At 40.4% G+C, this 16,175-nt stretch overlaps 1 protein-coding gene across 2 annotated transcripts in view; it reads left to right on the top strand.

Moving 5' to 3' along the window:
• The window catches only part of PLCXD2 (phosphatidylinositol specific phospholipase C X domain containing 2), a 53,911-nt gene that overhangs the window by 24,375 nt on the left and 13,361 nt on the right, over window positions 1–16,175 (top strand). For both annotated transcript variants that reach the window (XR_745875.3, XM_003935481.4), the window contains exons 2-3: window positions 9,621–10,081; window positions 15,547–15,788. Coding sequence is in view for 1 of the 2 variants with exons in the window: in XM_003935481.4 (XP_003935530.1) it covers window positions 9,621–10,081; window positions 15,547–15,788 (703 nt within the window). In the remaining variant the exon portion in view is untranslated. The remainder of the gene's footprint in view (window positions 1–9,620; window positions 10,082–15,546; window positions 15,789–16,175) is intronic.

Here is a 16,175-nt window from a genome sequence, read left to right as displayed (position 1 = left end):
ACAACAAACCAAGGAAATTAGTACTGACGTTATACACATTGTGTAGATGAGGAAACTGAGGCCCAGCATTTTATTCATATGACTAGCAGGCAGTAGGGCCATGATTATGAACTCAGGCAGCCTGGCAACAGACTCTGTGCTTCTATCCACTGTGGGAACACTCCATTTAGCTTATTCAGAGCTATGGTAAGTCACTAAGTTAGGTGTCAGGACTCACCATTTATAAAGTTCTTCTTTCTTAACTAGTATTTTACAAACTGCAAGTCTGGGTCTTTGGGGACTGAGTAGACAGAGCAATGACTTGGTGGTGGTCCTGGAAATTGCAAGTGAGAATGCTTAAAAGATTACTGGAAAAGAAGGAATTCAATGGTTCCCAACCCATTACTGTTCTAGGGACAGGGGATGGGAATAGAACCTTCCAGTACTGGGTCACCTTATGGATGGGAGGAAAATATTGCTGGAGGCTTTGAGAGGCAGGCCAATTAAGGATAAAAAGAGACAGGGTCGGCCAGGCGCGGTGCCTCACGCCTGTAATCCTAGCACTTTGGGAGGCGGAGGTGGGTGGATCACCTGAGGTCAGGAGTTCAAGACCAGCCTGGCCACCATGGTGAAACCCCATCTTTAAAAAATAAATAAATAAAAAGAGACAGGGTCAGGGGTCCAGCCCAGACAAGCCAGGAACCTCAGTCTAGGGCAGTGGTATGTCTCAGCCTTTTGTTTACAATCACTCCCCTAAGGAGTCTTTTTAGGCATTTCTGTTCCTTATTTCCCCTCTCCCCTCCCCTGTGAAATTGTAATACTCAGATATATCTGTGCTTTGTACCTAGAAGAGGAAGATTTTTGACCCCCTAAGAACCAATGGATGCGATGTCAGTCCCTAGAGGCACAGATGCACTGAACGGTGTGAATACACAAGGGGTGGGGAGAGTGGGATCTGTGAATCACCTGGAGGAGCTAATGGGCTTCCAAGTTAGAAGGACTTAGAGACAGGAGGACCTAAGGGAGGTGAAGGCAGGAGGCTTTCTTAAATATGTGAAGTCAGGAGTTCTTTGACTTGGGGTCACCATCCTCACCCCCCCAGATGGGGAGTTTCTATCTTCACATGCTTCACTTAACTCCTCTCATTCTTCCCTCCTTGGCTATAAGTGTGGTCATCATGTAACCCGAAATGCCATTGTATTGTAATGAAATGTATCATTTCACAGTGTGTGGTTTGAATTCTTTTTGTTTTATTTAGAAACCAGGTTCCCAAGAAGCTTGCTTTAAATTCTTTCTGAGTTCAGAAAATGGCAACTACTCCAATTTGCAAGAAACGGGTAATAAAAGAGCTTTAACTAAAAACTAGTATGCACGCATTTGAGATCTCTAATCCCCAAAGGACAACCCTCAGAAAGAAGCAGTAATTTGTGTTCCAGATAAAGAGCAAACTGATTGTCCCTGGTCTTCACAAGGTCAGCTAGCTCATTTTCTCATTCCTTAGCTCTCAAATCATCTAACACGGCCTAGGAGGCAATAACAATAACACTCAGTAAAAATCTTGCTAACCTTTTCCCATTCAAATCTCTCTCTTCCCAGGGGACTTTGCTGCCACGGGGACTTTATTCTGAGTTCTGTAACCCAGTGCACATCCCAGGGATCCTAATAAACCTTAAGTAATCTAATCTAATCACATACTAGAAGGCATGATAAGGAAACCAAGTCCTTCCAATATTTTTTCTTCTTCACAAACAAGCTGTGATTATTTAAATGGTCAAAGGGTAGGGTCTTAGAATAAACGGAGTGATAAAGAAAGCATCAACTAAAATATGGGAAAGGCAGTTCACCTGATTATTATTGGAAGATCTGAAAATACTAGAAGACCAGCCAGAGAAGGCCATGCCCAGTAGTCAAACAACTTATCGGGAAACTATATTCTTACATTTGTGGCTGTAAGTATCAAGCCTGAGTATACATTAGAATCAGTAAGGAGCTTATAAACTCCCATCCCTGAGAGATTTTAACTTAGAAGGTTTGGAGTAGATCATAGACACTGGTATTCCTTAAAAGCGCCCACTGCTCTGCCACCTCCCAATGATTCTGATGTGCATCTAAGGTTGAAAATCACTGCTTTACATTATACAGTGCTTTCACATACATTATTTGGGATTTTGTATGCATACAAAACGAAAAAGAAACACTGTTAATGACTGTTGGCTGTATAAGAAAATAGAAACAGGAGTCGTAATTGTGAAAATGAAAGGATTTAAAAAAAAGTCAATTTATAGAAACTGAAGGAAAAAACTTCACCTTTCTAAGGGCTAAAATTAGTCCTAGGCATATAGAACATTAAGGAGGGACTTTAAGTCCATATTTACTACTATGTATGGAATAGTTTTTAGATGACAGCAAAATTTTCTGCCCAGAGAAGTCTGAAAACAATTATTTAGTATTTGATGCTAATTACTTCCTAAGATCACATTCCTTCTCCTCTATAAACAAAATATATTGGAGAAGAGGAGAAAAACATTTGTTGTTAGTCAAAAGATATGTTAGAAAATGTCATACTAATATTTCTATGTGTGTTTTGGGACTGTATAGACAGATAATGTACCTCAGCAGGCTCCTAACAGCTTTCAGATAGTTATAATTAATTCTGCAAGTGAAAGGTGGCAAGTGAATGATCTTGGATATAGCTAAAGGATAAAGCCAAGCCAATGCTGGCCTCTCAGATCAGCATGGGGGCGGGTGTAGGAATGGGGAATATAAAAGTCAGGTTGCAGTGTGGCAGAAGTAAAAGAACTTGTGATCAAAAAGTCAGAAAATAAATTTTAAGACTTTCAGTGTGGCTGATGACAAACTTAGGCTGTGACCAAAAGAGTGGTGGTGGCTATGGCCAACAGAGGAGAGGCTAAGTTGTCATCTCCCTGTCAGATAATAAGATAGAGAGGAACAATGAATCAGATGCAGAAAATAAAATCGTCTAGATCATCAGTATTTAAGTCAAGAAGCTTCAGTTAATTAGCCCTTCACCCTCTGACTTCTGACTAATTAAGAATGGCTAATAATAGCAATAGTTATATTCAGCACTTACTAAGTGTCAGTATTGTTCTAAGCACTTTGCTTACATTTTCATATTCACAATAATTTTGTGGCAATGGGTATTATTGTGCCCATTTGACAGATGAGGAAACTGAGACATAGAATAAGCAACTTACTCAATATGGGTTATAAATGCTGGGGAGAAGATACAGACATATTTGGGGTGAGAAAGTATTTCACAGAAGGTATCAGCAAAAGTGAACAGAGTCCAGAAAGAGGCCTGCCTATCTGTGTATGTTGCATATCAACAGTTTCCAGGCTCTATAAAGGGGGCTGGTAAGAGATGAGTCTGAAATGATGCATTGGTACCATATTGAAGACAATTCGAAAACCCAGTGTTGAGTTAGAGCTTTATTTGGAAGGCAGGAAGTGGGAGGAATGTGTCATAATCAAAGTTGTATCTTAAGAAAACTACCTTTTGAGTATGAACAAATTAGAAAGAAGGATTTAGAATGAATTAGAACAAATTTGAAAGGACCCAAATTAGGGTTTCTGGTTGTGGTTGGTTTTTGGTACTGTTTGACAGGTAATGAGTGTGTCCATGAGAACAGTGGCAGTTGAAAGAAACCGCTTTGATGGATGCTGCAAAGGCCAAATGTCAAGTTTTGGTAACCGGTTAAATGAAGAGGGTGAGAGAGAGGGAAGCATTTGAATAGAATCCAAAATTTCAAGTCTGAGTGACTGGGCAACTATTGGCAGAAATTCATCAGAGGCACTTTGTGGGGATGACAGGGCCAGCAGGAGAAGCTAGACTTTGAAAATACGCACTTTGTTGTGTGAGCAGGCCATTGCAGGCAGGCGGGAACGTAAGTTTGCAACTTAACAAGAGTCTGGGCTAGAAAGGAAGCTTTTGGTGTCTTCTGCCTAATGCTACTATGGTAAACTGGGGAGTGGGTGAAGTCTCTGAAGGTGGACCAAGGAAGAAAATACAGAACAGATTCTTGGAAAACATTTAAATTGGGGGACAAGAAAGAGAAAGAGGAGCCAGAAAAGCAGACAGAAGGTAACAGAAGGATAGGAACACCTAGAAATGTGCAGAAATATCCACTGAGCACAAAGGAATGGAAGGTTCCAGAAACAAGTTGACTTGGCAAACCCTCATAGAAATCAAGGAGAATACAGCCATTTGAATTAGAAAGTGGTTAGGACAAGAGTAGCAACAGAAGGACAGAAGGTGGACTCAGATGGAAAGGAGTATGTTGTAGCAAACAAAGGCAGCAGGACTGGCCTACACTTTCAAGAATTTGACAGTAAGGAGGAAAGACAGTAGTGTGTGGAATAAGGCATGTAAGGAAAAGTACTTTAAGACAAAGGGTACCACTTAAATATATTTAGACAGAGATAAAGAAGCCATCAAGAAAGGTGAATGAAGGTGCATAGGTAATCCCAGGTAGTAGCAGCAAAGATGATTTTAGCAGCAGAAATGACAGTGGGATGAGGTCCTAAGCTGTTTGCTGACCTTATCATAAAACAAACTAGAATGCATGGAACTAGAACTGCTATTCCTACCAATTCCCAGGGAGCAATTCTCTTAGAGAATAAGGCAAGGGCCAGTGGCACCAGGTATTTTCTTCCTCTTTTGAAGAAATGCTTAAATTTTATTCATACATTCCAGGACAGAAGGGGAAGAATCACTGTCTTTAAAGAATAAAATATTTTCTATGAGTTGTAGGGGAGTAATAGGGGAACAAACTTTGACAGTGAATTTGGATTATAAAATATTAGGATTTTCTCTTTGTAAGCACTATTTGCAGATGACATGGTTTATAAATATTGTAATGTGCAGGAAAGGGGGACATTTTTAGCCTGTTTTTCCAAAAAGAAGTAATTTAATGCATGTAGGCACTTAAATATTATTTCACCCACCCCATATGCACAAAAGCTTTCTGGAAAAGAAATAAGTAGAACAGGAAATATATTGATAGTGGTTAATATGTGACGGTTGGCTTTGACTGCTATAGACCTATATAGGGCAAGTGCTATAAGACATTCAGCAATCTGCTTCATTGTTCTGTCCTGTTCTGTAAAGGGGTTTGGAGGGAGGCAGGGATGGTGCTGGGGATGTCAGAAAGCATAAGGTGGGACTGGAGAAATGAAAAGAGAACAAAGAGGTAAAAAGAGACTCTGTTCCTAGGGAATATAGATGCTCTCCCTCTTCTTTGGGATGGGCTGGGTACTGTGTATGTCCCAGTGTATTCAAAATGATCCCTGGGGTCCCATTGCTGTCACATTTGTGCACAGTCCTCAGACACAGAGAAGAGTGTTGGAGGTTGTTAGCACATCTCCCTCTGGAGATGAAACTGGGCTCAACATCAACAAGAGAACACCAGAGGGGATTTGTCTCTCCTCCACGCTTGGATAATGGCTATTCCCTAATGCCCGGGGAAGAATTAAGTTCAGTATGTGCTTCACACTATATTATACACTCAATCCTGAACGGCTGGGCTGTTAATGCAATTTAAAAAGAAGAGCGGACTATTCACCATCTATATCTAATGTATTCATAATAAATCTCTCAATGAGGAGGTATAAAAATTTCCTGTTTCTGTATAGCCAAAGGAAGCAGAGCGTTAGGCAGGTATCCAGGGAGCCTCATTAACAGAGATAACCAATGTGGAAAATCCAGGGGGACTTGTTCCACATTTCTATTAGTAATGGCAATTTTTCTTACCTGAAATATGCTGGTAATTTTCTCACTTGCAAAATTCAATTTGCCTAAGGATGAATAAATAGGTCTTTTCTTAATACTTACTGGACAGCCTCTATGTTCCAGATGCTACGTAAAAGTAAAGCATTGTTTGTCATTTTTTTTTAACTTTATTTCTTAGGAAACAAAATACTGAAGTCATTACATAATGATTTGTTTTCAAGAAAACTGAAATAATATAACATAAAATGGTAGTGTCTTATAAAATTTTGTATCATGTATGAAATACCTCCTCTAAAATTTAGTAAAATGGAAAACAGATGACAATGAACTAGTGTGAATACAAGCATTTTGATTGTAATATGGGGGGTAGTTAAGAACAAGGTTAGTAGTGCCGAAGCAAAGGCATTTTCCTTGTAGATTTTACTTGCAAAGTGAAGCCACCTCTGTGGAGTCCCTCACCTCAGAGCCAGTCATAGCACTAATCAAATTAGCTTCTGCATGAGTTAGTGCATAATAGACATAAGAATGGTCGACACTGGATAGAACCAATAACCAAAATGAAAGACATTTGCAAGATGATTTTCATCTAGAAATAGTTACTATTGAAATATTTTCTCACTATAATTAAAATGGCCTATGGTGATCATTCATATTTCATAAAAAGATATTTGTGTCTAGGAGGATTCATGCTTTCTTCCTCACCACCACCACCCCCCCACCGGCCCTTTTATTTTTAGTTGACAGTGATAATTGCACATACTTATGAGATACAGGGTGATATTTCAATATGTGTATACAATGTATAATGATCAAATTAGTGTAATTGGTATAACCTCAAACATTTATCATTTCTTTGTGTTGTGAACACTCAAAATCTTCTCTTCTAGCTCTTTGAAATTATACAATAAATCATAGTTAACCATCTTCATCCTACAGTGCTGCAAAACAGCAGACTTCATTCCTCCTATGCAGCTTTTTTTTTTTTTTGAGACAGAGTCTAGCTGTAAACCAGGCGGGAGTGCAGTAGTGCGATCTCAGCTCACTGCAACCTCTGCCTCCCGGGTTCAAGCAATGCTCCGCTCCTCAGCCTCCCAAGCAGTTGGGACCACAGGCATGTACCACCACACCTGGCTAATTTTCATATTTTTTTTTTCAAGGAGAGACAGGGTTTCATCATATTGGCCAGGCTAGTCTTGAACTCCTGACCTGAAGTGATCTGCCTGCCTCAGCCTCCCAAAGTTCTAGGATTACAGGCATGAACCATCATGCCTGGTCCTAGCACAGTTTTGTATCTGCTAACCAACCTCTCTATCCTGCCCTCTTTGTTACCCTTCCCAGTCACTAATACTCACAGTTTTACTCTCTATTTCTATGAACTCCAAAGGTTTTTTGAGCTCCCACATATGAATGACAATATGCAATATTTATCTTTCTGTGCCTGACTTACTTTGCTGAACATGATATCCTCAGGCTTATTCATGTTGCTGTGAATGGCAGGATATCATTCTTTTTTATGGACGAATAGTATTCCAGTGTGTGTTTATGCCATATTTTTAATCCATTCATTGGTTAAGGGTTATTTAGGTTGATTTCATATTTTCACTATTGTGAATGGTGCTTCAGTAAACATGGGGATGCAGGTATCTTTTTGATATGCAGATATCCTTTCCTTTGTTTAAATACCAATGAATGGGGTTGCTGGATTATATGGTAGGTCTACATTTAGTTTTTTCAGCAACCTCCATACTGTCCTCCATAGTGACTGTACTAACTGATATTTCCACCAACAGTTACATACATCTCCACATCTTCACCAGCATTTATTATTTTTTGTCTTTTTTTTCTTTTATAACTGCCATTCTAACTGGGCAGGGATGATACCTCATTGTGTTTTTTATTTGCATTTTCTTGATGATTAGTGACATGGAGCATTGCTTCTTATGTTTGCTGGCTATTTATATGGTTTTTTTTGTTTGTTTGTTTGTTTGTTTGTTTGTTTGTTTGTTTGAGACAGGGTCTTACTCTGACCTAGGCTGGAGTGTAGTGGTTCAATGATCGTTCATTTCAGCCTCAACCTCCTGGGCTGAAGCAATCCTCCCACCTCAGTCTCCTGAGTAGATGGGACTACAGGTGTGCACCACCACTCCTGGCTACTTTTTTTGTGTTTTTTTATAGAGATAGGGTTTTACCATGTTGCCTAGGCTGGTCTCAAACTTCTGGACTCAAGTAATCCACTGGCCTCAGCTTCCAGTACTCTCAGAAGTACTGGGATCACAGGCATGAGCTAACATGCCCATCAGTGTGTTTTCTTTCTGAGAAATGCCTATTTAATTCTTTTGTCCTCTTTTTAATTGGATTATTTGTGGGGTTTTTTTTTTCTTTTGCTGGTGAGTTGTTTGAATTCCTTGTACATTCTGGATATTAGTCCTTTGTAAGATGAATAATTTGTAAATATTTTCTCTCATTCTACAAGTTGTCTTTTCACGCTTGTTTCCTTTGCTAGTGTAGACACTTTCCAGTTTAATATAGTTCCATTTGCCTATTTTTGTTTTTGTTTCCTGTGTTTTTGAAGTCTTAGCCATGAAACCTTTGTCTAGACCAGTGTCTGGAAGTATTTCCCCTATGTTTTCTTATAGTAAAGTTAAACAATAAAAGAAGAAAGGAATAAAGAATACACAAAGTCATTAGAAAATAATTAACAAAATGACCAGGAGTTAAGTACCCATTTATCAGTAATAGCCTTAAATATAAATGGTTTAAATTTCCCAATTAAAAGATATGGACTGGCTGAATGAATTTAAAAAAAAAAAAAAAAAGACACAACTTTATACTACCCACAAAAACACTCACTTCACCTGTAAAGGCACACATAGACTGAAAGTGAGGGATGGAAAAAAGTATTCCACACAAACGGAAACTAAAAGTGTGCAAATTAAACAGGTAGACTCCAATACAATAATGTAGCAGACTTTTTCAGCACTGGACAGATAGATTATCTAGAAAGAAAATCAACAAAGAAACATCAGACAGAATCTTCACTACACACCAAACAGGCATAATAGACATTTACAAAACATTTCCTCCTACCCCTTTGTCAAGACAGAGGAACAGAATGTGCATTTGGACCGTTTAATCACAGTTTTGGCTCATTAAGATATGAATTCAAAAAGAGGGGCATATTAACTAAACTGTGTTGAGCCCATCAGAATGGCTAGCTGATTTGTCAATAAATTATTCCTACTGACTCACTTTTACAATAGTAAAATAATATATACAGCTTTTTTATATTTTAAAAAACATAAAAAGAAAGAAAATATGGTTTCTTCAAACTCTGCCTTTCCTAGAATTTAAATGCCTTTCTCAGCATTGTTGAGATAGACACAGCGTTTTCATACCCTTTGTTTCAATGATGGCATGAATAAAGTGTATATGCCACAATGAAGCATTCTTCTATAAGAGACACTTAGGCATTCTCTCCAGTTTGTCTCTATTATGAATATTCTTTGACAGACATCTTTGTTTTCCTGAATGTTAGAGTTTATTTCCTCAGAATAGCTTTCCTGAAATGAAATTACTAGATCAAATGGTATGACTATTTTAAAGCCCCTATTTTCAGCATATTTCTAAATAGCTTTGCAAAAGAATATTTATTAATTTGCCTTACATCAGCAAAATCTATGGAAACTATAGTATTATCCCAGGCTTAACAAGCTGTTACATTACTTTTGTGTGTGTTTATTTTATTCCCTGCAAGCTTGGCAGATTTTGCTACTATTCATTTGCAGTTTTTTGTGTGTAACTGCTCCTTAATTATTTTTGTTTTCTTATCAATCGACTCATTTTTCCCAGCTTCTGTCTCACCTGCTTTCCTCACCTTTATTCCTTTATATAGGCTCACATGATTCATTCAGCTACTGGGTGGATGAAAAGTCCCCAGTGGGGCCTGACCAAACCCTAGCTATCAAACGCCTTGCCAGGATCTCCTTGGTGAAGAAGCTAATGAAGAAGTGGTCTGTAACTCAGAACCTGACATTTCGGGAACAGCTGGAAGCTGGAATCCGCTACTTTGACCTGCGTGTGTCTTCCAAACCTGGGGATGCTGACCAGGAGATCTACTTCATCCATGGGCTTTTTGGCATCAAGGTCTGGGATGGGCTGATGGAAATTGACTCATTTCTTACACAGCACCCCCAAGAGATTGTCTTCCTGGATTTCAACCACTTCTACGCTATGGATGAGACCCATCACAAATGCCTGGTTCTCCGGATCCAGGAGGCCTTTGGAAACAAGCTGTGTTCAGCCTGCAGTGTGGAAAGTTTGACGCTGCGAACTCTGTGGGAGAAGAAGTGCCAGGTAGGAGGGAAGGAGAGAGAAGCTTCCAAGGGCAAGAACTTAACTCTTCCAGCTTTTCCTGTATTGCCATGTGTAAAATCACTAAGTCCGGGGCTCTTAGGCTAGAGGGTGTGGATTGTTTGAGATACTGTACATATGCAAACTAGTTCCTGGTTCCAGAATAGCTTCAAGGGCTAGAGCTAACACCTGCCAAATACTTAAAGCTTGTCCAGCAAACTGTTTGACATCTAATTGACTTTTAGCGGCCTGGCCAGAACCAGTCAAGGCAAAGTTGTAAATTTGGGCTAGTAGGTCATCACCGTTTTCTCTGTTTTCTCAGGTCCACTTTTACCCTTCTAGTTCCCCTCAGGGACAGTCTATTCCATCTTGCTGTCAAATCAATGTCAGATAATCCTGGCCAAGGTATTGACTGAGGAGGAAAAGTAGTAGCTGACTGAAACATAGTGATTCATCTCAGGAGTGTTAATATTATACAAGAATGTGAGTCACAGAAGGAGACAGAGTGAAGAGAGGAAGATCCTGTTGAAGGGGCTCCAACCTGGGAGAGCATTCCTTAGTCTGCTTAAGTTGAGAAGAACCTCCCAGCCTAGGGCCATGAGGGACATGCTCGGGAAGAGGAATGTCAGTAGGAGAAAAGAGCTTCAGGAAAAGGTTTAGTTTATGCTCTAAAAAAATTTTTTTTTTTTAAAAAAAAGCAAGTACCTTTCATTCAGAGTTACTCACTTGCTCAGCAGATGCATTAACCAAAACATCTTTAAGAGGTAGATTTTTTTAAACTTAAGGAGGAGCTTTTGATTAAAAATAGGTTAAAGGTTTTTCACTTGAAAATGCTTATTAAACACCAGATATGTGCCCAGTAACCTTCTAAGGAATAGGGAGAAATCAGTAAATAAATAAAACAGACAAAGATACATTGCCCTAATGGAGCTGTCATTCTGGTGGAGGGAGATAGATCATAGATAATAGAGCTAATAAAAATACATATGTGTGTGTGACTGTGTCTGTGTATCACATATATGCATTCTCACACACATATATCCATATATGTATATTTATTCTCTCTCCCCATATATATGTACACACACATACATAAAATGTTAGAAAGTGATAAGAGCTATGGAAAGAGAAAAGGTCAAGCATGGTAAGAGGGAACCAGGATTCTGTGGGTTGGAGGGTTGATTGAAATGTTGAAAACGTTGATCAGGAGAGCCTTCATTGAATAAATGGCATTTGAAGGGATTAATCACATGGCTATCTGGGGGCAGAAGCAGCAGCCAGTGCAGAGGCCCAAAAGCAGGAATGTCCTTGGCCATCTTTGCGGAAAAGGAGCATCCGGTGTGGCTGGAGAGCAGGTGACAGCAGAGTAGTGAGAGGAGGTCAGAGAGATGACTGGTGATCATGTGAGCCTAGAAGGCACTGTAAAGAAGTTAGCCGTCACTTAAAGCGAGGAGAGTTCTGACACAGGACGTTGTGGCCTGACTCAGGTCTCAATGAGATCTCTCTGGTTGCAGTGCTGGGAAGAGACTGGGGCAGGCGGATCAGGCAGAAGTAAGGAACCCAGTGAGACTGTTAGTGGTCAGATTTTGCATCTGTCAGAAGGCAGAGCCAACAAGGTTTCCTAATGGATACAATTTGGGATATGAAAGAAGGTGAGGATTCAAGGATGACTCCCTGGCTTGGCCTGGATAACTGGAAATACCAAGTTGTTTTTTCACACCCTGAGAAGTTCTAAATGTCTTTGATACCACAGAGGCTTCGTGAGTTAACTCTTAGTATCTGTTAAAGTCTGTCTAAGCCATTTTATTCACTGAGACTTTTGTAAGTGATATTCTGCTAAATATTTATCACACCTCTATCCGATAAAAGTAAGTTTATATCTGTTCATTCTAACTTGGAGAAACTTTTTCCCAGCAGAGTTTCTCTTTTATAATATGAGAGAATAGTTAACAACAACTAACGTTTATTGGACCTTTACAATGAGCTGGGTACATGGACTAACTCATTTGACCCTCTCAGTGACACCACGAGATGGGTACTTTGTTATCGTCTCCATTTTACAGATGAGGAAACTGAGGCATGGAGACACTAAGCAACTCACCCAAGAGAAAACTGGGCAAATTTTTTAATCCTGGTTCGTGAGAACCAGGATTCAGTCACAGGGTTTCTGGCTTTCCAGAGTTCCTACAGCTTCTCATCCTCTCTGAGGGCTGTTTAGGCACATTGGTGTTTTTCACAACCGGTGTTTTATATTAGGCTAATGAAATATTTTGCTTTTATTAATGAGCTCCTATTATCAGAAGATCTCAGAGAATTAGCAGAATGGGAGAAAGGGATGGAGAGCTTTTGAGTTTTGGGGTTCAGTAAGCTTAAATTTGAGTACAGACATAATTTTATACACAGCTAGTATTGGGATGGGTTGACATATCACATACTAAACTGCTTATGAATCTGCAGGAGTAAAAGATATCTTCAGGAATAAAGAATAATGTGGGCAGTGAATTTCTAACAGTAATGATCTATCATAGTTTTTAAAGCATGGGCTAATTTAGCTGTATCATCCAACTACAATTACTTCTAAGGTTATGAAGGAAAGAGACTGTGATGATATTTCAGAAAATGGGAGAGAGTTATCAGTCTAAATCCTCAGATCCCCCTGTGCTCTTTGCTTTCCCATGTTTTTCCCACTGCCTCTCTTCTTAAAAGCTAAACACGCTGGGCACGGTGGCTCACACCTGTAATCCCAACACTTTGGGAGGCCAAGGCAGATCATCCTGAGGTCAGGAGTTCAAAAGCAGCCTGGCCAACGTGGTGAAACCCCATCTCTACTAAAAATACAAAAATTACCTGGGCATGGTGGCACGCGCCTGTAATCTCAACAACTTGGGAGGCTGAGATAAGAGAATTGTTTGAACCCAGGAGGCGGAGGTTGCAGGATGCTGAGATCCTGCTGTTGCACTCCAGCGTGGGCAACAAGAGTGAAACTCCATCTCAAAAAAGAAAGAAGCTAAACAAAGAGATTTCAAACAGAGGCACTAGTCATCTGCACTACTGTTGGGACAGGGTTAAACTTTAAATATTCTTCATGTAATGAGCTGCCTCACATGCAGTGACGCACCCACTACCCCCCACCCCACGTATTTTACTACTACAATTTAGTAGAAAGAAGCATACCACCATTCAGTCACATTTCATTTACTTAACATGCAATTACATCATAGCCATAGGTATATATTTATTTGCACTTTAGTGGCTATGGGTTTGAGGGTACAATGAGTTAGAAGTTGTAATCTACGTCTTAAAGTATTTAGAAAATTAATGAAAATGGTAAGAGTACCTAACAACTAGGGAATACGAAACAACTGATAGACAATTTCAAGGTGAAAGTGCCTCAAGTGTTCTATACTATATAAAGAAGAGGGGTTTCTAATAAATCAGTTGAAAAGTAGAACATAGCGTTAAGTCTGTATCCCAGAGGCTCCAAGTAAAAGAATGATCAGAATAAGGAGGTCCGTCAAGGAATCATTTTTAAAGGAAATGAGATGTTTAATCTGAGTCTCAAGAGAAAAACTGAATATGAACCACTGAGCTAGAGGGGAGAGTATTTCAGAGAAAAAACACAGCAGACAGAGGTTGCGGGGCGCAGATACAAAACACAGGCCCTGAGCGATGAGTGAGCGTCGCCGCACCCAGGTCCCTATAGGGTAGGAGCTGGTTTGCAAGGCCAGCCTCTCCCTGTAAGCAGAAATTCTCCTGTAACCTTTAGGGTCAGATTGTGATCAAGCAGCCTCTTGAAGAAAGGCATAAAGACCCTTTGGATAATTTGTGCTTTATGCACTTTCTCCACGCGGGGTAAAGAATGGCACAGTCCCCTCGTTCCCTGACATGCGGCTGGGGGCAGGCAGCAGGCACAGGGCATGTCTGGCACGTCCCACAGGGCCGCACCGCCTCCCAGCTCTCCCAGGGTCCGCTGCACAGGACGCCTCTCCTCACGGCACCCAGCCTTACCACCTGGCCAATTACACTGCTATGAGGAAATCCTACCCCCTTCCCCAAGCAATCTGCTTACCATGAGCCTGTGATTAACCTCATTAACACATGTGTTTACCGCAGACGTCATTAGCAGTCAGTCAGACATTACTCAGAACCATTAAAAACCACAGGAACAGCCATTACCCAGTTCAGTGCAACCAGCCTGGTGCTCCCCAGCTCTGGGCCTCGGGGAGCAGTTAGTCAGGCACCTTAGTCACAAGCTAAATGCACACCGGAAATGAGGCTGACATCCCGAGCTTGGGTGCTGGGAGGATTCCCCTCTGTGGCCACTCTCCGAGGATGGCAGTCCAGGCCTCATGAGCATGTGCAGGCCGTTCCTGCTAGTGCCTGAGACAGGGAAATGTATATTACTTTAGAAACCTTCACAGCAGAGCTCTGAATTGGGATGGTGGAAATAGCAGTTTCCTATCCCACAGCTGCCTCCCAGAAACTAATTAACGCTATGGATGTAGCTTGCTAATTATTTTCAAAATCACCAGCATCCTGAGCAGTCCCTGTGGAGGCCAGCCACCTCTGCGAGGTCTCCCCTGACTCAAGTGGCATGTTCCCCGCTCCCCTGGGAAGGGCAGCTCCAGGCAGAGCCAGCACACACGATTGAAAGTCTGTTTACCCACAAATTAGTTCAATGTTTTTCTTTAACTCCAAAAGCTGTCAATTTTGTAATTATAGGAGACGTCACTTCTAGACAGCCCTTGCTGCTCAGCCGGAGATTTCTCAGCCTGAGGTCCAAAGCTTCCCCAGGGAGATGTGAGGGTAGAATTTAAGAAGCCTTTAAATTTGGATGGGAAAAAAAAAAAAATGACATATTCATTTGTACAAAAATTGATCTGAAAATTAGTATGCCTATTGATTATGAGGGCAGGTGGTGGCCCACAGCAGTCCTGGCCCTGCCTGTTATTGATCTCCCTAGATGCATCCATCTCACGTTTCAGTTACTGCAGATATCTGAAATGCCACTTACACTCATCACTAACTCCTAGTTACGGGACTTACTAGATTTATAACAAAGTATTTTTATTGAATGCATTTAGCATGCGGCACATACATTCACTGATTACAAACTTATTTAAAAATTGATTGCTGTAGTTCCATATCATAGATTTGCTTTGTAATCCTGTATATTTTATTTTATGCATTCATTTAAAACGTAATTCTGAGATGGGGTCCATGATTTTAATATAATTCTAAAGGTATTTATGCCAAAAAAAAAGTTAAGAATTTTTGAGTCAGACATATGGCAAGTGCTCTGTAAATCTTTGCTGATTTCCTAAAAATATATATTAATATAAACAGTTTTTGACTTTCCTCATATGGTTATATTTGCTTGCCTTTTTCCCAGCAATCCGTGTAAAACAAAGGAGTGACATTTGGCATTCTTACGGATTGCTCTCCTTTTTCTATTTTTAACATTTCAGGTTCTTATTTTCTACCACTGTCCCTTCTACAAGCAATACCCCTTCCTGTGGCCAGGAAAGAAGATTCCAGCACCCTGGGCAAACACCACAAGTGTGCACAAACTAATCCTTTTCTTGGAGACCACTCTGAGTGAGCGGGTCCCACGGGGCTCCTTCCACGTCTCCCAAGCGATCCTCACCCCCAGAGTGAAGACCATCGCCCGGGGCTTGGTTGGGGGTCTCAAGAACACGCTGGTTCATAGGTAAGAATTTGCTTCTACCTCACAAGGAAAGTTTTTTAAAAAAAACATTTATATTGATTCTATTCTGAGCAAATAGCAATGAAACCATGTAGTTTGAGGATTTAGAAAAAGCAAAATAAACAACAAAAAAACTTTATATTTGAGAAAACTGTGCAATCGAGGTGGATTATATTCAAAGGATCTCTAAACACTTTGTTCATAAGTACACATTATTCCATAAATACTGCGCTCTCTAAATTTTGCTATAAGGCAAAGCACATTGAACCAACACCATGTCTGTTCACTCTTGGCACCTGGCCACATGTGGTCCTGCCTGTGCCTCGCAGCTGGCCCAGGCACTCATTTAAGAAGCATTAAATATAGACTGCTGTCCTAGGTGCTAAGGAT

The sequence above is a fragment of the Saimiri boliviensis genome, chromosome 8 (assembly GCF_048565385.1).
Source record: "Saimiri boliviensis isolate mSaiBol1 chromosome 8, mSaiBol1.pri, whole genome shotgun sequence".
NCBI classification, from domain to species: Eukaryota; Metazoa; Chordata; class Mammalia; order Primates; family Cebidae; genus Saimiri; species Saimiri boliviensis.
Note: the sequence above shows the minus strand (reverse complement) of the source record. Positions and strands in the feature narration are given on the sequence as shown.